Source organism: Chlorocebus sabaeus, chromosome 11 (genome assembly GCF_047675955.1).
Source record: "Chlorocebus sabaeus isolate Y175 chromosome 11, mChlSab1.0.hap1, whole genome shotgun sequence".
Classification (NCBI taxonomy): domain Eukaryota; kingdom Metazoa; phylum Chordata; class Mammalia; order Primates; family Cercopithecidae; genus Chlorocebus; species Chlorocebus sabaeus.
In genome coordinates, this window is record NC_132914.1 from 48,823,159 (window position 1) to 48,844,563 (window position 21,405).

The 21,405-nt window shown below is 42.0% G+C and overlaps 1 protein-coding gene across 4 annotated transcripts in view; it reads right to left on the reverse strand.

The window, feature by feature from the left end:
• Nucleotides 1-21,405, reverse strand: part of TFCP2 (transcription factor CP2) — a 71,073-nt gene that overhangs the window by 13,277 nt on the left and 36,391 nt on the right. For 3 of the 4 annotated variants that reach the window (XM_008003251.3, XM_037997106.2, XM_008003256.3), the window contains exons 2-8: nt 13,204-13,355; nt 12,278-12,354; nt 10,925-11,030; nt 4,904-5,010; nt 2,554-2,706; nt 959-1,069; nt 161-249 (exon numbers count right to left, since the gene is read on the reverse strand). In XM_008003251.3, coding sequence (XP_008001442.2) covers nt 161-249; nt 959-1,069; nt 2,554-2,706; nt 4,904-5,010; nt 10,925-11,030; nt 12,278-12,354; nt 13,204-13,355 — 795 coding nt within the window. The remainder of the gene's footprint in view (nt 1-160; nt 250-958; nt 1,070-2,553; nt 2,707-4,903; nt 5,011-10,924; nt 11,031-12,277; nt 12,355-13,203; nt 13,356-21,405) is intronic. The other variant, XM_008003255.3, reaches the window with a different exon arrangement.

Genomic DNA, 21,405 nt, shown 5'->3' on the forward strand with positions numbered 1-21,405 from the left:
CAATCTTTTTCAAAGATACTCCAAATCTCAGTTAATATATAAATCCATCAAAGAACGACCAAATAGGTGTACTTGACTTAAAAAGATCTTGTTTATGAACAGGTAATGAAAGAATACATATTTTGGACAAATATAAGCCAATTTTATTTCCCAGACTTACCCTTCCCCAAGAGAAAAACTGCTATGGGAACTGTTGAAGCCCGGTGATGGGGAGTTATTGACATATGTGATCTCGGGCCATGGAGAACACTAAAAACAAAGGATAAGTTAGATAATGAACAAGCACATTTGACCCTAGGATTTGACTAAAACATTGTTACTTGAATAGCACATCTTGATTAGTAAATCTTAATTCCTCAGAGACTCCCATAAGCAATAGAGAACACTGCTTCTCTTTCCGCCATCTTGGGGCCTGTGGAGACCTGCTGGGAATAGGAGTTTTAAAGGAAACATGTCTAGAAAACTGTGGTCCCAGGCCATTTTTGTTGGTTATAAGTGGGTTCTCCAGAACCAAAGGCAGCACACAGCTCTTCTTAAAATTGAAGGTGGTTTATGCCCAAGATGAAACTGAATTCTATTTGGGCAAGAGATGTGCTTAGGTATACAAAGCAAAGACCACCACAGTAGCTCCTGCAGCAAACCAAACAAAACCAGAGTAATCTGGGGAAAGATAACTTGGACACAGAAACAGCAGCATAGTTCGTGCCAAATTCTAAAGGAATCTTCCTGCTAAGGCCGCAGGACACAGAATCCATGTGATACTGTGTCCCTCAAGGATTTAAACTAATGAAAAGTAAACAAAAGTAGACTTGTGCTCTTGCTTTAAAAAAAAAAAAAAAACAGCAAGCGAGAGAGAGAATGTTGCTTAGGAGAAGAAAATTTTGACCAGTTTGGAAGTGATGAATTTTTAAGATTAAAAATTATGAACTGAAAGTGTCACCAAAAGAAATCTTTTTACCTCTGTGAGTATGGTTGTCTCATAGGAAGGTTGATATTTCTCCTTTTCATGAGGTGTTCGTTTCTCCATTTTTTCCCTATCGGTTTTTTGCTTTCTGTCTGCACCTTTGGGCTGAAATGAGAAAAATTTTGTTTTAAATTCAGGTACTCACCTTTTGACCCAACAATATTGCTTCTAAAAACTTAAATATTCACGTATGAAACAAAATGGTATGTGCAGTGATGTAAAGGCAAGACACATCACTTTAAGTTTGAAAATAGGAAATTTAAATGTTTCTGCTTGATGGAGTTGAAAAGAATCCGATCTATAGCTACGGACATGGAAAGATCTCTAAAGCACATAGTTAACTGAAAAAAATCAAGGCTCAAAACATTTCAGATAGTATAATCCCATTTATGTGTCAAAGAAAATATGTATATAGCTATGTATGTGTGTGTATAAAAGTATAGAAAGGAACTACAAGAGCTGGGCGCAGTGGCTCACGCCTGTAATCACAGCACTTTGGGAGGCCGAGGCAGACGGATTGCCTGAGCTCAGGAGTTCGAGACCAGCCTGGCCAACGTGACGAAACCCTGTCTCCATTAAAAATACAAAAAATTAGCTGGGCATGGTGTGTGTGCCTGTAGTCCCAGGTACTGGGGAGGCTGAGGTATGAGAATCGCTTGAACCCAGGAGATGGAGGTTGCAGTGAGCTGAGATTGCACCACTGCACTAGAGCCTGGGCAACACAGTGAAACTCCGACTCAAAAAGAAAAAGAAAAAGAAAAAGAAGAGGGAACTAGACGAATACATATGAAATTACGAAATTATGACAGTGGTTTCCTCTGGGAAGAGGTTGTCGGCGGGGGTCAGCATCAGAGCAGTAAAGGGAGAATTTCAATGTTGCTCTGAATATTTCTGTATTATTCAATCTCTTACAATGAGAACATATTTATCCATGTAATAAAAATAAATAGGACCCTGGCTGGGGCACAGTGGCTCACACCTGTAATCCCAGTACTTTGGGAGGCCAAGGCGGGCAGATCACTTAAGACCAGGAGTTCAAGACCAGCCTGGGCAACATGGCAAGACCCCCTCTCTACAAAAAATACAAAAATTAGGCCCGGTGTGGTGGCACATGCCTGTAGTCCCACTTACTGGGGAAGCTGAGGCAGAAGGATTGCTTGAGCCCAGAAGGTTGAGCTATGATTGCGCCACTGCACTCCAGCCTGGGTGACAAAATGAGACCCAGTCTCAAAAACAAATAAATAAGGACCAAATAAGAAAAGATCAAGTATGAATGTAACCAAAAATAGTCAATTTTTGTGAGCTTTACATAAGCTTGTAACTTCAATAGGCTTTAAGAGCTTTCAATGAGAATCCATGTTCTTGCCTCTAGCCCTCTTTTCCAAGTTCCTATTATCCTATGGCCATCTCCATGTAAATATCTTTACCAGGCATCTTGGTAATTATTTCAATGACTCTAGCTTAGACTTTTTTTTTTTTTTTGAGTTTTCAAAAAAATAAGACAAGTTGATTTTCTGACTGGGTAACTAATGTTAACATAGAATGATAAGGTAAAAGAATCCAAGGGCCAGCACATTGCTCAGGAATACCTTGAAAACTTTGATTTGGCAGCTGGCCGAGTGTAAGTGCTCAGTATATTCCCCGTTTTCATTCTCCTTGAAGGTATCTATTTGTACTCGGAATGGCACCCCCTTTTCTCCACCATGTTTCCTCATAGTGAACTCTGTACTAATACAGTGCACCTGAAAGGAATACAACATCAAGGCTTCAGTACCGCTAGCTAGCCAAACCAGCTGGCAGTATTTTTTTAGCAACTATTAACAGCAAAACCTTTACTAGGCATTATGAATACCTACAAAAAAAACTTCTCCTCTTTGTGATCTTGAAGAATTTACAATCTGATAGAGGAAACAGAAAAAACTTAAATGCTTTACAAATGCAAACAAAATACAAGCACAGATCTAATGCTAACAAAAGCTGCTGTGAGAAACTAAATTCATTAACTGCTTCAAAGAACACAGAGCTGGCCAGGCGCAGTGGCTCACGCCTGCAATCCCAACACTTTAGGAGGCTGAGGCAGGTGGATCCCGAGGTCAGGAGATCGAGACCATCCTGGCAAACACGGTAAAACCCCGTCTCTACTAAAAAATACAAAAAATTAGCCAGGCGTGGTGGCAAGTGCCTATAGTCCCAGCTACTCGGGAGGCTGGGGCAGGAGAATGGCGTGAACCCGGGAGGCGGAGGTTGCAGTGAGCCAAGATCACGTCACTGCACTCCAGCCTGGGCAACAGAGTGAGACTCTGTCTCAAAAAAAAAAAAAAAAAAAAAGAGAAATGATTTCTGTTAAAGTTTCCTCAATTTTAGGGAAGATTTTAGAAAGAAGAGCCACTACCCAGTCTGGGAACATAGTAAATATGAAAGTTCACAGTAATAGTGGAGAAAAACGTTTGCTTGGCTACTACATAAAGTCTAAGATTGGTGATTTTTTTTTTTTTTTTTGAGACTAAGTTTTGCTCTTGTCGCCCAGGCTGGAATGTAATGGCACAATCTCAGCTTACTGCAACCTCTGCCTCCCCGGTTCAAGCAATTCTCCTGCCTCAGTTTCACAAGTAGCTGGGATTACAGGCATGTACCACCACGCCCTGCTAATTTTTGCATTTTTAGTAGAGACATGTTTTTGCCATGTTGGCCAGGCTGGTCTCGAACTCCTGACCTCAGGTGATCTGCCTGACTCAGCCTCCCAAAGTGCTGGGATTACAGGTGTGAGCCACGGCACTCGGCCTGGCGAATCTTAATAGAAGAACCTTGTCTGATTGACTACTCCACAAGATTATAGCTGAAAGTCTTAAAATCATATGTACAAAGTGTTAACATAGTGACTATCTCATGTGAAATACTCAATAAACTACTGGTTACTATAATAATTTTTTTTTTTTTTTTGGAGACGGAGTCTCGCTCTGTTGCCCAGGCTGGAGTGCAGTGGCCGGATCTCAGCTCACTGCAAGCTCCGCCTCCCGGGTTTACGCCATTCTCCTGCCTCAACCTCCCGAGTAGCTGGGGCTACAGGCGCCCGCCACCTCGCCCGGCTAGTTTTTTGTATTTTTTTTTTAGTAGAGACGGGGTTTCACCGTGTTAGCCAGGATGGTCTCGATCTCCTGACCTCGTAATCTGCCCATCTCAGCCTCCCAAAGTGCTGGGATTACAGGCTTGAGCCACCGCGCCCGGCCTATAATTATCACAAATAAGGATTTTCAAGGACTCTACCCAAAGAACATAATCAGATACGCAAATCAAATTTTAAGTATAAAGATGTTCAAAATAACATTACAGATAATAGTAAAAAAATCAGGCCAATCAAGGCCAAGCATGGTGGCTCACACCTATAATCCCAGCACTTTGGGAGGCCAAGGTGGGCGGATCACCTGAGGTCAGGAGTTCAAGACCAGCCTGGCCAGCATGGTGAAACCTCTACCAAAAATACAAAAATTAGCCAGGCATGGTGACATGTGCCTCTAGTCCCAGCTACTGGTGAGGCTGAGGCAAGAGAATCGCTTGAACTGGAAGGCAGACGTTGAAGTGAGCTGAGATTGCACCACTGCACTCCAGATTGGGAGACAGAGCCGAGACCCTGTCTCAAGAAAAAAATTATGCTGATCTAAATGCCAAATAATTGTTATGTAAATTATGGTACAACCAAGGAATGAAATATTATGCAGCCATTACCAAGCAATTTTGGGAGACACAAATAAATAAATTGGGGTATTAGAAGAGCAATTCAGAAACTCCTCAATGCTCTCAGGCACAGGTTAAAGAGCCTGGACTTGACAGTCAGGCTAGAACCCTGTAAAGATTTCAAAGTTAACATGTTTTGGCCTTTAAGAAATAAACTGGTAGTAAGAGATGCTCTTCAAAACGGGAACCTTATCTGCAGCGCCTTACCTGAATAAACACAGATGTCCTCTTTGCAGGGTCCCACAGGAACTCCACTGTATTGAGTTGAGTTGGATTAGCCCTAGGATCGATTATACCCACAGACATTGGGATATCTGAGAAACAAAATGGTAATCATTGAACAATTCTGAGGGCTACTCAGTTTTAAATGAGAAAGTATTGATTCTTACATTACTCAGCTTAGCTACTAAGATTTTTGTGTATCACATCCTAAATTTCTTTGTGTTTCTTTTTAGATGGAGTCTCATTCTGTTGCCCAGGCTGGAGTGCAGTGGTAGAGGGCTGGAGTGTAGTAGCACCATCTCAGCTCACTGCAACCTCCGCCTCCTGGGTTCAAGCGATCCTCCTGCCTCTACCTCCTGAGTAGCTGGGATTTACAGGCACATGCCACCTCGCCGAGGAAATTTTTTTTTATTTTTAGTAGAGACGGGGTTTCGCCATGTTGCCCATGCTGCTCTCGAACTCCTGACCTCAGGTTATTCAGCCACCTTGGCCTCCTAAAAGTGCTGGGATTACAGGCCTGAGCCACCGTGCCCAGCCCACACCTTAAATTTCTTCTTTGTCAAGGAAAATATTTGATTAGAGTAAACTTGGCTTAAGTACTTTGCTTCTCAGCACCTTTTCTTCTCTTTAAAAAGTTTTTAAAATACAGCAATTAAAAAAATTCTTTGGCCAGGCGCAGTGGCTCACGCCTGTAATCCCAGCACTTTGGGAGTCCAAGGCAGGCAGATCACAATGTCAGGAGTTCGAGACCAGCCTGACCAACATGCTGAAACCTCGTCTCTACTAAAAATACAAAAATTAGCTGGCTGTGGTGGCACATGCTTGTAATCCCAGCTACTCAGGAGGCTGAAGCAGGAGAATGGCTTGAATCTGGGAGGCGGAGATTGTAGTGAGCCGAGATCGTACCACTGCACTCCAGCCTGGGTGACAGAGCAAGACTCCATTTAAAAAAAAAAAAATTTAGGCCGGGCGTTGTGGCTTACACCTGTTATCCCAGCACTTTGGGAGGCCAAGGTGGGCGGATCACCTGAAGTTAAGAGTTCAAGACCAGCCTGGCCAACATGGTGAAACCCCGTCTCTACTAAAAAATTCAAAAATTAGCCAGGCGTGGTAGCAGGCATCTGTAATCCCAGCTACTTGAGAGGCTGAGGCAGGGAGAACTGCTTGAACCTGGGAGGCGGAGGTTGCAGTGAGCCGAGATCGTACCACTGTACCCCAGCCTGGGCGACAGAGCAAGCCTCTGTCTCAAAAAACAAAAAAATCATTTTTAAATTGACAATAATTGTACATATTCATGGGCTATATAGGGATGTTTCAATACATATAATGCATAGTGATCAGATCAGGGTAATCAGCATATTCATTGTCTCAAACATCTGTCATTTCTTTGTGTTGGGAATGTTCAGTATCCTCCTTCTAGCTTAAAATATGGCAATTTAAAGGCAGTTTCCTTTTAATTTGCTAAAATCCTATTTAAGGAGGATTAAGTCTACACTATCATGAAAACTGTAATTTATAATCTGTTTCAACTGCAGTTTTAAAATTAGTTTTATTGCCAAAAGCACATTAAGAGGATTGCTATTGAAGGGGTGCAGCAGAGTGTCTAGATGAAAGTAGAAAGCATTATATCACGAATGGAAGTGGGAAAATTTTAACATAAAGATTGATGCAGGCCAAGTGTGGTGGCTCACGCCTGTAATCCCAGCACTTTGGGAGGCCAAGGCAGATGGATCATTTGAGGTCAGGAGTTCGAGGCTAGCCTGCCCAACATGGTGAAAATTTATCTCTACTAAAAGTATAAAAATTAGCCGGGCGTGGTGGTGGATGCCTATAATCCCAGCTACTCAGGAGGCTTGTTACAAATGCATAACAAGTCATGAGAATGACTTGAACCCAGGAGACAGAGTTTGCAGTGAGCCAAGATCATGCCATTGTACTCCAGCCTGGGCGACAGACCGAGACTCTGTCTCAAAAAAAAAAAAAGGAAGGTTGATGCTGACTTACAAAGTAATCAAATAATCCTGTAACAGAGTGACAAATCTTTACCTAAAAGGGAAGCAAGAATTAATGGGTCTGAGTAGAACTTTTCTTTCCATTCCACATAGCAGATATTCAAATAGCATTCCCTGAGTTCTCCTATTAATGATCAGACTAGGGAGTTAAGGCCAGGTGATATGTATTATCAGAACTGTGGTATAACTATCCTACTATCTTGGCATCAATGATTCAAACAATAAAGCATCAAGTGGGTCCCACTCCACAATATTAGTTGTGTTAGATTTATCTTAAGGTCAATTTATCATACAGATATCAGGATCACTGCATGAGAACCAATGTTTTCTCAGGTAAAATTAGTAGTAGTTAATTTTTTTTTAACAACTGTGTTTACCAAGAGGAGATTTTAACCAATTAGAAATCAGAGATGCAGATACCAGGAAAAGTGACTGCATGTGTATTTGTGAAGATCTTTCCTTTATACCCTATGACTTAGGAAAAACAAATTCTACTCTGTGTAGCAACGTGGGAAGACAAAACATAACTGCAAACCGAGAGATGTAGCTTCTAATATCAGAACTCCCACTTTAGTGACTGGTTCTCAGGCACTAGTAAAATGACAGAACTTGGCCAGGCGCGGTGGCTCACGCCTGTAATCCCAGCACTTTGGGAGGCCGAGGGGGGCAGATCACGAGGTCAGGAGATCGAGACCATCCTGGCTAACACGGTGAAACCCCGTCTCTACTAAAAACACAAAAAATGAGCCAGGTGAGGTGGGGGGCGCCTGTAGTCCCAGCTACTCGGGAGGCTGAGGCAGGAGAATGGTGTGAATGCAGAAGGCGGAGCTTGCAGTGAGCCGAGATCCGGCCACTGCACTCCAGCCTGGGTGACAGAGCAACACTCCATCTCAAAAAACAAATAACTAAAAAAAAAGGAAGGAACTTTCAGCATGCTGGGGAAAAAAGTCTGCCCCCCTTTACAAATGCATAACAAAATATCAGATCCTGAGCAGCCAAAACAATCCTGAAAAAGAACAAAGTTGGAGGTCTCGTGCTTCACAACTTCCAAACTTACTACAAAGCTACACTTAGCAAAATAGTGAGGTATTGGCATAAAGTTAGACATATAAACAAATGGAATAGAATAGAGAGCCTAGAAATAAGTTTTCAAATATATGGTCAAATGAGTTTTGACCAGGGTGCAAGACCATTCAGTGGGGGAAAGAACAGTCTTTTCAACAAACAGTGTTGAGAAAACTGGGTATCCACATGCAAAAGAATGAAGTTGGGTCCTTACCTTGTACCATATACAACCATGAACTCAAAATGGATCTGTGACCTGAATGTAAGACCTAAAACTATGGCCGGGCGCGGTGGCTCAAGCCTGTAATCCCAGCACTTTGGGAGGCCGAGAAGGGCGGATCACGAGGTCAGGAGATCGAGACCATCCTGGCTAACACGGTGAAACCCCAACTCTACTAAAAAATACAAAAAAAACTAGCCGGGCGAGGTGGCGGGCGCCTGTAGTCCCAGCTACTCAGGAGGCTGAGGCAGGAGAATGGCGTAAACCCGGGAGGCGGAGCTTGCAGTGAGCTGAGATCGCGCCACTGCACTCCAGCCTGGGCAGAGTGAGACTCCGTCGCAAAAAAAAAAAAAAGAAAAAAGACCTAAAACTATAAAACTCGTAGAAGAAAACATATTGGAAAAGTTTCTTGGCACTGAACTTGGCAACAACTTCTTGGATATGGCCCCAAAAGCACAGGCAATTAAAAAAAATTAGATAAATTAGACCACCTCAAAATGTAAAACTTTAGTGCATCAAAGGATAGTATCAACATAGTAAAAAAGCAACCCACAGAATAAGATAAAATATTTGCATGTGATGTACCTGCTATGGGGTTAATATCCAGAATATTTTAGAAATTCCTTCAACTCAATAACAAAAAAACAAAACAATACAATTCGATAATGTGGCAAAAGACTTGAATAGACATTTCTCCAAAGAAAATATATAAATGGCGGGCCAGGAGCCATGGCTCACACCTGTAATCCCAGCGCTTTGGGAGGCCAAGGCGGATAGATCACTTGAGGTCAGGAGTTCGAGACCAGCCTGGCCAACATGGCAAAACCCCCTCTCTACTAAAACACAAAAATTAGTTGGGTGTGGTGGTAGGCCCCTGAAATCCCAGCTACTCGGGAGGCTGAGGCAGGAGAAGCGCTTGAACCCGGGAGGTGGAAGTTGCAGTGAGCTGAGATCATGCCACTGTACTCTAGCCTGGGCGACAGAGGGAGACTCCATCTCAAAAACTAAATAAATCAGTAAATAAATAAAAATAAATAAAGAAAGAAAATATATAAATGGCCAATAAGCACATGCAAAGATGCTCAATATTACTAATTACCAGGGAAATGCAAATCAAAACCACAATGAGATACTACTTCACAATCATCAGGATGGATATTATCAAAAAATAGAAAGCAACAGTCCAGGTGCAGTGGCTCACGCCTGTAATCCCAGCACTTTGGGAGGCCAAGGCAGGCAGATCAAGAGGTCAGGAGATTGAGACCACTCTAGCCAACATGTTGAAACCCCATCTCTACTAAAAATACAAAAATTAGCTGGGTGTGGTGGCACATGCCTGTAATCCCAGCTACTCAGAGGCTGAGGCAGGAGAATCACTTGAACCCGGGAGGTGGAGCTTGTGGTGAGTTGATATCGCGCCATTGCACTCAGGCCTGGGCAACAAGAGCAAAACTCCATCTCAGGGAAAAAAAAAAAAAAAAAGAAAGCAACAAGTGTTGGCAAGGATTGAAGAAACTGGAACCTTTTTTTTTTTTTTTTTTTTTTTGAGACAGAGTCTCGCTCCGTCACCCAGGCTGGAGTGCAGTGGTGTGGTCTCAGCTCACTGCAAGCTGCACCTCCTGGGTTCACACCATTCTCCTGCCTCAGCCTCCTGAGTAGCTGGGACTACAGGTGCCCGCCACCATGCCCAGCTAATTTTTTTGTATTTTTAGTAGAGCTGGGGTTTTACCGTGTTAGCCAGGATGGTCTCAATCTCCTGACCTCCTGATCTACCTGCCTTGGCTTCCCAAAGTGCTGGGATTACAGGCGTGAGCCACCACGCCCAGCCGAAATTGGAACCTTTGAGTACTGCTGGTAGATATGTAAAATGTGTAGTCACTGTGGAAAACAATATAGTGGTTTCTAAAAAAAAAATTTAAGGTAGAATTACCATATGACCCAGCAATTCCATTTCTGGATATACATCCAAAAGAATTAAAAGCAGAGACTCAAACACATATTTGTACATCCGTGTTCATAGCAGCGTTATTCACAATAACCAAAAAATGGAATTAAATTAAGTGCCTATCATGGGATGAATGAATAAACAAAGTGTGGTATATACACACAATGGAATATTATTCAGCCTTACATGGGAAGGAAATGCTAACGTATGCTACACCATGAACCTTGAAAACATTATGCTAACTGAAAAATGCCAGTCACAAAAGGACAAATACTGTATGATTTCATTTACGTGGTACTTAGTAGTCTAATTCATAGAGACAGAAAGGAGAAGAGTGGTTACCAGGGGCTGTGAGGAAGGGAGAATGGGGAGTTGTTTAACAGGTATGGACATCCAGTTCTGCAGATAAGAAAAGTTCTGGAGATGAATGATAGTGATGGTTACACAATAAGGTGAATGTACTTAATGTTACTGAACTATCCACTTAAAAATGCTTAAAATGATAACTTTTATGTAACATATATTTTACCACAACTTAAAAAACAAAACAAAATCATCCTATAGTTGCTATGGAACTAAAAGTGTTTATACTTTCAACTTCAATTTTGGTATCATTTTCACTTGTATTACTTAAAATTTTTTATGCTTAATAAATACTTTCAAGGTTTATACCAATTGAGCTTCACAAGCATATGAATCAAGGTAAATGTCAAATAAAGAAAACCAACTCTGCATTTCCTAGGCAATAGATTCTCTTAACTCACCTATGTCAAGAATTCTGTCCCCAGGTCGGTTCCACCTCCAACCCTCTAGCTGCTGATGCTCAGTGTACTGTAGCCTTCTGTCATGGAACACCACACGGAATATACTCTAAAAGGATACGACAAAATCAGACGATAACAGGACCTCTTGAAAATCAGTGCTGACAAAGAAAAACTAGCAAGACTCACTGCCAGTTGGTTTCTAAACACAATCTAAAATTATTTTTCTTAACATCTGCTTCACTCTAAAACCCATACCATACTAAGTGTTATTTCAGGATAAAATTTTATAATTTCTCAGATATAATCTTTTATTTTTTTTTTTGAAATGGATTTCGCTCTTGTTGCCCAAGCTGAAGTGCAATGGCACCATCTCGGTTCACAGCAACCTCCGCCTCCCGGGTTCAAGGAATTCTCCTGTTTCAGCCTCTTGAGTAGCTGGGATTATAGGCATGTGCCACCATGCCTGGCTAATTTTGTACTTTCTGTAGAGACAGGGTTTCTCCATGTTGGTCAGGCTGGTCTCAAACTCCCAACCTCAAGTGATCCGCCCGCCTCAGCTTCCCAAAGTGCTGGGACTACAGGCGTAAGCCACCGTACCAAGCCAATTTCTCAGATATAATCTGTATAGTTAACTGGTACCATATTTAAAACTTGGCTTAAACTTCAGTCCGATGGTAAGTAGGCATAAAGGACTCCCATCTGAAGCACTGCTGCATGCCTCTTCTGTTACGCCATGGCTTATCTGGCTTAGCTCTTCAGATATACATGAAAAACTCACCAAATGCCCTGCTTGCTAACCCACCAGACAACCTGTAAACACTGAGGGTAGGCAGAGCCTATTTCCATCAACTTTCCTTTTGTTACTTTTACTGTGTAGTAGTGTCTGCTAATTCCTCCCACCACCTTTTGACAAAACTCCTGTTTCAATTGTGCTGTGAATTATCAAAATCCTGACTGTTAATCTAGACTAAGAGAACTGCTCTTCATCAAAGTAGCTTCTGTTTTCCTCGCTATAAGACTAAGTATCAAAAAAGACACTCAGGCTTCTCTAAAGATCTCAAGGAGGTTACTTTACTCCAAAAGAACTTCACTGAGCCAGGGGTGATTACCCTGGACAGGGAGTGGTAAGCGTTCTATTTCTGCAGCTCTGAAAAATTCATGTGAATAGTGGGGCCTACTCTGACCCCAAAGAAATAACACATCAGCTTACCACTCTGCCAACAAATTACGGCCGGCAAGAGATACCATCAAGCCCTTGGAAGCAAAAGAACATTAACAACAAAAACAAAAATTTAAAATCACAAAAGGATTAATAAAAAAAAATTGTACAGAAGAATGATTTATTCATTTTACCTTCACCAATTTGCCATTAATTTCTGGAAGTTCTCCAAGTTTCCTATTGTCTAGCATTCGAATTTCATAAGACTGTCCTAGAAGAAAAAGTAATTACATATTATATTCATCACAAATCAACTTTGCTAGATTCAGAAAGAATAAAATTCAGTTGGTTGAATATACAATAGTATAATAATATTATTAGTATTAGTAACACCAACCAGAAGCCTTTACTAGATGCTCAGCCCTGTGCCAAGTATTGTCACACATTATCTCATTTAACTGATATACCTTTCTAAGGTATTACCAATCCCATTTTACAGACAAAGAAATGGAAACTTAAAAGAGTTTTAGCAACTTGTCCAAGGCCACACAATTGGTAAATAATAGAGCCAGGTAGAGTAATACTTCTCAGACAGTAATCAATGGGAGTGTCTAGGGAACATGATTAGGAAGAGGAAGCTGGGAACTAAAAATGGACAGCTAAGCAAAAGAAGCTAGTAATAGATATCAAGTATGACATTAGAACTCAAATCTCTGAAGTAGGACTTCTAGTTTGATAGGTCACACCAGAAAGATCTAAGTTTTTACATATAAGTGTACCTAATAAAACATCATAAATGGCCGGGTGCAGTGGCTCATGCCTCTAATCCCAGCACTTTGGGAGGCCAAGGTGGGCGGATCAGGAGGTCAGGAGATCCAGACCATCCTGGCTAACACGGTGAAACCCCGTCTTTACTAAAAATACAAAAAAGCACATGCCTGTGGTCCCAGCTACTCAGGAGGCTGAGGCAGGAGAATGGTGTGAACCCAGGAGGCGGAGCTTACAGTGAGCCAAGATCGCGCCACTGCACTCCAGTCTGGGCGACTCCATAGCAAAAAAAAAAAAAAATCATAAATACTGTAGGCCTGCAATAGTACTAATGAATGAGGAAGCATCTAACCTTGATTGAGATACGTTAGGGTTTCATCATGGAGTTTCACTGCTGGAGAGGTAGCAGCACAAAGCACATATTGAAAAGGCAGGATTTTATTCTCATTATCAGGAGGCAAACTTGACTCTTCTTGCTTAAAAATGGGCAATGCGAGGACATCACTAAAATAAAACAAATGACTCACATTAATATCTGGCAATGGTGCAAAGGCAGTTTTATTGTTAAATAATTTAATTGCAATGCTTTGGAAAGCCATAAATATTACTTACCTTGGTGGAGTTTCACCCCAACAATTCCATTTAGATTACCTGCTGTGATATCCCCCTGACCATAATAGTGTGGGTGATGACAGATATTCACTGCTAAAACCACTAAGTGTGAAAGAGAATGTTTCTAGGAATCATAGACAGGGGTTCCTAAAAGGACTCTGGAAATTATAAACAGAGTTCTAAAATGTATAAATCTAGGACACTCAGTAATGTCTTTGTTCTCAGAAAGGCAACAACTATACTACCTGTATAACCATATCAGCTGATTTTCTATAAGGACTAAAATAACTTCTACAATTCCTTAGAAGCCACATGAAAAGGACGAATCAATAACGAGTATATATTTCAAGGTCATCTTACATTCTGTGGAATAACAACTAATATTGAGATGTTCCTACAAGCCATTTCCTCTAAGAAAAAGCTTTTTGTATCTATCAGTTTATCTAAACTTGCAAACCAAAGACATACATCCATCCATTGTCAGTAGGAATGTAAAACCACACTCTCATCCTTTGTCAGTAGGAATGTACAATAACATAAACACTTTAGGAAAAGGTTTGGCAATTTTTTATAAAATTAAACATGCAGCCAGGCGCAGTGGCTCATGCCTATAATCCCAGCACTTTGGGATGCCAAGGCGGGCGGATAACCTAAGGTCCGGAGTTCGAGACTCAGCTGACCAACATGGCGAAACCGTGTCTCTATTAAAAATACAAAATTAGCCAGGAGTGGTGGCACGTGCCTGTATTCCCAGCTACTCGGGAGGCTGAGGCAGAAGAATTGCTTGAACCCGGGAGGTGGAGGTTGCGGTGAGCCGAGATGGTGCCATTGCACTCCAGCCTGGGCAACAAAAGCCAAACTCCATCTCAAAAAAAAAAAAAAAAAATTAATTTAAAAAATATTAATCAGGCATCTATTGACCCCAGCAGTTCCACCCATTGGTACTTATCCAAGAAAAATGAAAACATAAGTCCACCCAAGACTTGTTATAAATGTCCACAGCATAAAAGCAAAAACTAGGCCAGGCGCAGTGGCTCACACCTGTAATCCCAGCACTTCGGGAGGCTGAGGTGGGTGGATCACCTGAGGTCAGGAGTTTGAGACCAGCCTGGCCAACATGATGAAACCCCGTGTCTACCAGAAATACAAAAATTAGCTGGGTGTGGTGGTGCAGGCCTGTAGTCCCAGATACTTGGGAGGCTGAGGCAGGAGAATCACTTGACCTCAGGAGGCAAGAGGTGCAATGAGCCGAGATCGTGGCACTGCACTCCAGCCTGGGCAACAGAGCAAGATTCTGTCTCAAAAAAAAAAAAAAACAAAAACAAAAACAAAAAACTGGAAAGAACCTAAATGTTCATGAGTAAGAGAACGGATGTACAAACCATGGTATATCCACACAATGGACTACTCAGTGAAACAAAGGAATGCAACATGGATGAATCTCACAGATATAATGCTCAACAAAAAAAGCCAGACACAAAGAATGCATAATGCATGGTTCTGTTTATACGACAGTCTAAAACAGGCAGAGCCGAAGAGAACAACGGTTTCCTGGTGGGGCAGGGGATGACTTGGAAGGTATATAAGGGAACTCTGTAGGGAGATGAATATGTTTTATACTATGATAGGTCTGCTACACGGTTGTAACTCTAACAGCTTATTTTTGCATCTCACTGTAAATGAATTTTACCTAAAAAAAAATTTATTGAATAGAAGATGGGGAATAGGTAGAAGTAAAAATAATAAAAGAGGGCTAGGTGTGGTGGCTCACGCCTGTAACTCCACCACTTTGGGAGGCCAACGCAGGTGGATCACTTGAGGCCACGAGTTCAAGACCAGCCTGGCCAACATGGTGAAACCCCATCTCTACTATTAATAGAAATACAAAAATTAGCTGGGTGTGGAGACACACACCTGTAATCCCAGCTATGTGGGAGGCTGAGGCACGAGAATCGCTTGAGCCAAAATTGTGCCACTGCACTTCAGCCTGGGTGACATAGCGAGACTGAGTCTGAAAAAAAAAAAAAGATAAAAAGAGTCGTAACATGTTGATGACTGTTAAAGCAAGGTGATGAGTATAAGAGGGTTCATCATATAATTCTGTTTACTTTGTATATGTTTGAAATTTTCCACAGTAAAGTTTTTTTAAAAAAAGAAAAAATATACATAGGCCACAGAGTACTTCTGGGTACAAAAGAAAAGGAACAGGGCACATGAAATAAAAGAAACAATTAAGATTCCCTTGGCCGGGCATGGTATGGCTCACGCCCATAATCCCAGCACTTTGGGAGGTCAAGGCGGGCAGATTACTTGAGGTCAGGAGTTTGAGACCAGCCTGGCTAACATGGTAAAACCCCATCTCTACTAAACTTAGCCAGGTGTGGTGGTATGCGCCTGTAGTCCCAGCTACTTGGGAGGCTGTGGCAGGAGAATCACTTGAACCCGGGAGGTGGAGGTTACAGAGAGCCGAGATCACGCCACTGCACTGAAGCCCGGGAGACAGAGCGAGACTCCATCTAAAAAAAAAAAAAAAATTCATCTAAAAAAAAAAAAATCCCCCCCAAAAGATTAGAAGTCAGGAATCCAGCAATTTCTTTTTTTAGACAGTCTTGCTCTGTCTCCCGATCTCGGGTCTCTGCAACCTCCACCTCCCGGGTTCAAGTGATTCTCCTGCCACAGCCTCCCAAGTAGCTGGGACTACAGGCACATACCACCACGCCGGGCTAACTTTTGTATTTTTAGTAGAGACAAGGTTTCACCATGTTGGCCAGGCTGGTCTCAAACTCCTGACCTCAAGTGATCCGCCCACCTCGGCCTCCCAAAGTGCTAGGATTATAGGTGTGAGCCACCTCACCCAGCCCAGAGATTCTTGTTAACATTCCCCATGCTCAAAATGGAATACATTCAAACCTTTACCTATAATTTAAATATTAAGCTTATAAAGAGACCAAAATGCTTCTTTTTAACCATTCACAGATGAAAAAGCAATTCTTTATACGTACCTATATCCCTCACCAGTACACACATTTTCCCCAATACATCAGATTACAGGGTCACTACCTTCAGGCAAAGACACTATTGACAGAAAGTTGACTACACTCTTGTGAATTTTACAGACAATATTATAAATTATTACTGGAAAATAAAACAAGTAGCAAATGTTCTAATTATTGACTTCACACACAGGTATAATACAAATTTACTGGCATGAACACTAAAAAAAGGAGGTGTGGAAGAGAAGAAAATTTTTCTTTCTGTTGATATCTGAATAACAATAATATGTTATTATTTGAATCCAGTAAGGCTTGATGCAAACCAGTTTTCATGAAACAGTTTTCTTTCTTTCTTTTTCTTTTTTTTGAGACAGAGTCTCCCTCTGTCACCCAGGCTGGAGTGCAGTGACACCATCTCGGCTCACTGCAGCCTCTGCCTCCTGGGTTCAAGTGATTCTCCTGCCTCAGCCTCCCGAGTAGCTGGGATTACAGGCATCTGCTACCACGCTCAGCTAATTTTTATATTTTCAGTAGAGACAGGGTTTCACCATGTTAGCCATGCTGTTCTCAAACTCCTGACCTCAGGTAATCTGCCCACCTCAGCCTCACAAAGTACTGGGATTACAGGCGTGAGCCACCGCGGCCGGCCTATGAAACAGTTTTCTCATCGTTAAAAATTATTTCAATGGCCAGAAACACAAAAGGCACTTTCTTTTCCTTAGGCTTTGCTCATATGAGTTAAGAGTGGAGAATGTTGAGGGAATCCTTCTTCCTGTCCATGTTAATTTTTTTCCACATGAAACATATTGTTCCCTTGAGACTATTTACAACTGTAGAAACAGAGTTTTCTAAAAAATTACTCTGTTCTACTTCTTTTATTTCTCAAGATCAGGAAGTTACCAGAGCTCTCATAACAAAAAGTATAGAAAATAAAGTAAAACACCACAAAACTTAACACAGTGTTAGCATTTGGAAGCCTTTACTGTCTTATCATTCTCAAATACATCACATCTGATGATTCTTTAAAAGATTAGTAAAGATTACCAGATATCAAGGCAAATAGGATTTTGAAACATAGCAACAGTTCAACCTTTATGAATGTAAGGTGGCTATTTTTTCTTCTCAAGTATCACTACCAACCAAGGTTAATAAACAGCAACCATTCCTAGTCTTCTCAGGATCATGTGGCATTACACCAAACCCATGACTAAGCAAAGGACTGTTATCTGGGGCTAGAATTCTAAAACTGATTCTCAAAGTTACCCCTAAAACTAACTCAAAACAGTACAGCCAAACCGAATACACAAGACTATATTTCCTCATCAGAGAGTTTGAGATCTATAAACCCCAAACGTATTTCAATTATTCATAATCTTGCTACACTGCATTTCTTTTAGTCTGCTGTGGGAGCAAAAGCACCATTCAGTTCCACATTCCTAGAGATAGAGGCTAAAGGTCACTGGAAATACAATTCTAGGTCCCTATTTATACCAAAACAAAAACAAGTGCATCCAGAAAGAAACGGTTTTGGAAATCCAAGTCTGCTCTTCCTTAGAGGTGAGTTTAGATAAGGAAAACCCAAACCCATTCTGGTAGATTCTAAGTGGCTGTTGCCAATGTATAATTTAACATTTTATTATATTTTCTCATTGCTTTATGCATTTAGTTCATTTTTTAAAAATTTATTTTTTATTTTTTGTAGAAATGGAGGTCTTGCTATGTTGCCCAGAGTGGTCTCAAACTCCAAGCCTCAAGTAATCCTCCCACCTCTTCTCCCAAAGTGTTGGGATCACAGGCATGAGCCACTGTGCCTGGATTAATTAATTTCAATGAACCATAAGCTATTTGAAAGGAAGACTTCTCTTTCCTGTTCTTAGCAAATATTCACTGATACGATGTATATTTTTGTTTTGTTAAATAAAAACTATAGGAGGCCACTAAACTCCTATACTAGGCCCCAACAAAGCAGACTAAAAATAAAAATGGAGTCATTCATCTTAAGTTCTACATTGTTAAACCTAAACTAAGCTATCTTATCTTCTAAGAAATCAGGAGAGACAGAACACCTAATGTCCCAAACAGGACAGTTTAAATCTTCAAACAGCATGATAATGAAGTTCCCTCTGCTTTAATCCTCACACAAAAATAGCCTGAAGTAGCCTGATGTTAACCAATCAGCCACTTTTCTTTTTTTTTTTTTTTTTTTTTAAGGGGGTCTCACTCTGTCACCCAGGCTAGGGTACAGTGGCGTGATCAAAGTTCACTGCTGCCTTCAATTCCTGGGTTCAACGGATCCTCCAGCCTCCCAAGTAGCTGGGACTACAGGTGTGTACCACCATGTCTGGCTAATTCTTAAATTTTTTGTAGAGATGGGGTCTGATCATGTTGCTCAGGTTGGTCTTGAACTCCTGAGCTCAAGCTCTTCTCTCTTAGCCTCCCAAAGTGCTAGAATCACCGGCATGAGCCACCTGGCCCAATCAGTTTTTTTTTTCTTCTTCTTCTTCTTCTTCTTTTTTTTTTTTTAAGAGTTCTGAAGTGATTTTACTTTTATTTCCTTCACTTTAAGCCAATTATGAAATTTTACTGTGATTTCTGGGGTGTAGGGGGAAGGCAGTGTTTAAGAATCATCGGGGCTGTGGCCCAGTGGGCCTGCGGAGGTGCAGGCAGGGTGGGCCCTCATGGGGCAACCGGAGGAGCACGGACTGCCCTGCCGGCAGGTAGGTCATGTTCCGAGAGCGTGAGAGCTGTTAACGCAATGTCCTCCGCGGCTTCCAGTTTGCACGGCTGATCAGGCCGTCCCCCGCCATGGCCAGTGAGTTGGCAATCAGCTCGGCTGCCTTGGAGTTGCCCTCAGCAGAGACCATGGCTGCCTTTTTCTGCTGCTCAGCCTTTTCCATCATAAATCTGGCCCTCTCTGATTCCTGCTGAGCCACCTGTTTGGCTTCCACCGCTTCTATGAACTCCTTCCCAAAGGTCAGATATGTCAAGGACACGTCATCCAGGATGAGCCCAAATGGGGCTGCTTGCTCTGTAAGGTCGTTGCTCACCTGCCTGGAGACCAGCTCTCTCTGGGTGATTACTTCTCCAGCATCAAAGCGTGCCACCACTGACTTGAGGATCTCGGTCGTGATGGACGGCAGCACACGCTCATCATAGGCCTCTCCGATGCTGGTGAAGATGCAGGAAGCTGGCTAGCGACGGGCAGGAAGATGATGCACAGTCTGATGTTGACATTCTGTAAATCTTTGCTACCAGTGATGACTGGTACATGATGTGGTGGAGAAAGGCAGTCAAAGATAATCGGTTTCTGTACCCATGGGATGAGAAAGTGAGTCCCTTCCCCTACCACAATGTCCTGTCATTTTTGTCCTGGAGTCAGTCAAAGATGACAGCTCTGTGCCCAGCATCCACATTATATAAGGCAGAGTTCACATGCCTCCTGCAACAGCTAAGGCCAAGCCAAACTTACCACGGACTCAAACACTTTGGCAGCCATGTTTTCTTCTGCAGGACCCTCTTGCACCTGCTTCCACTCTGACCTCCACATGAATCAATCAGTTATTTCTCTATTCTTCTCTCTCCCTCTCCCAGCCTTACAAGAAAAAGTAACTTTGAAAAGTAACTAATACACTCTGTTTTTTGCTTCTCCTTCCTTTAGCCCTTCTGTCTAACCTCTTCTGCTCAGCTCACTGGAACAATTACTATATTTTATGGAATGATGTCTTGCTCAATTCTAGAATCACAAAGAAAGCCAACTGAGATCTTTCAAATTTGCTGTAATTCTAACCTTTGACAGGTTGTTTGCATTCACCAGAATACTCAGCACTATATACACTATAATCATTTTGGAATTTTTGATCTTACCCTATCTCTGATCAAAGTATAAAGATACAGAAATCACAGGCTAGGCATGGTGGCTCACGCCTGTAATCCTACCACTTTCGGAGGCCGAGGCAGGTGGATCACTTGAGGTCAGGGGATCAAGACCATCCTGGCCAACATGGTGAAACCCCGCCTCTACTAAAAATGCAAAAATTGGCCGGCCACAGTGGCTCAAGCCTGTAATCCCAGCACTTTGGGAGACCGAGGTGGGTGGATCACGAGGTCGGGAGATTGAGATCATCCTGGCTAACATGGTGAAACCCTGTCTCTACTAAAAAATAAAACAAAAATTAGCCGGGCGTGGTGTTGGGTGCCTGTAGTTCCAGCTACTCAGTAGGCTGAGGCAGGAGAATGGTGTGAACACAGAAGGAGGAGCTTGCGGTGAGCCGAGATTGCGCCACTGCACTCCAGCTTGGGCAACAGAGCAAGACTGTCTCAAAAAAAAAAAAAAAAAAAAAAGCAAAAATGAGCGAGGTGTGGCGGTGTGCACCTGTAGTCTCAGCTACTCAGGAGGCTGAGGCAGGAAAATTGCTTGAACCCAGGAGGCAGAGGCTTCAGTGAGCCAAGATCGCACCACTGCACTGCAGCCTGGTGACAGAGCGAGACTCCAATTAAAAAAAAAAAAAAAAAAAAAAAGATATAGAAATCACACCTGTTAAAAGGATAAGTTGAGTATATGTTAAAAATGTATACCCCTAAATGGAAATCCAAACCTGAGCATGAGGGCATAGCAGAAAGCAATTGAGTGAAAGGAAGAGGAATAGAAGCAATATCAGGAGTGATCTTTCTTGAATGTAACTAAGATTCCACAAAGAGCTGCTTCACAGTCCCCTGAGGTATAAATTACCCTTTTGAGAAAGGGCAGCCCCTGAATGGTCTCTAGTAATTCATAACTGTGGTTTAGCTTTCTTCCTTCAGGCCTACCAGCTGTTTGAGATGCCCTGTTCTAGAAAGAGCCTAGAAAAAGGAGAAGGAGAAGGTTGAAGAGTGTTACCTTGAGTAAGAAAGGCAGTAGATAGCATCTAAGGACCTTAGAAGCTAACTTGGGACAATAAGATGTCATGAAC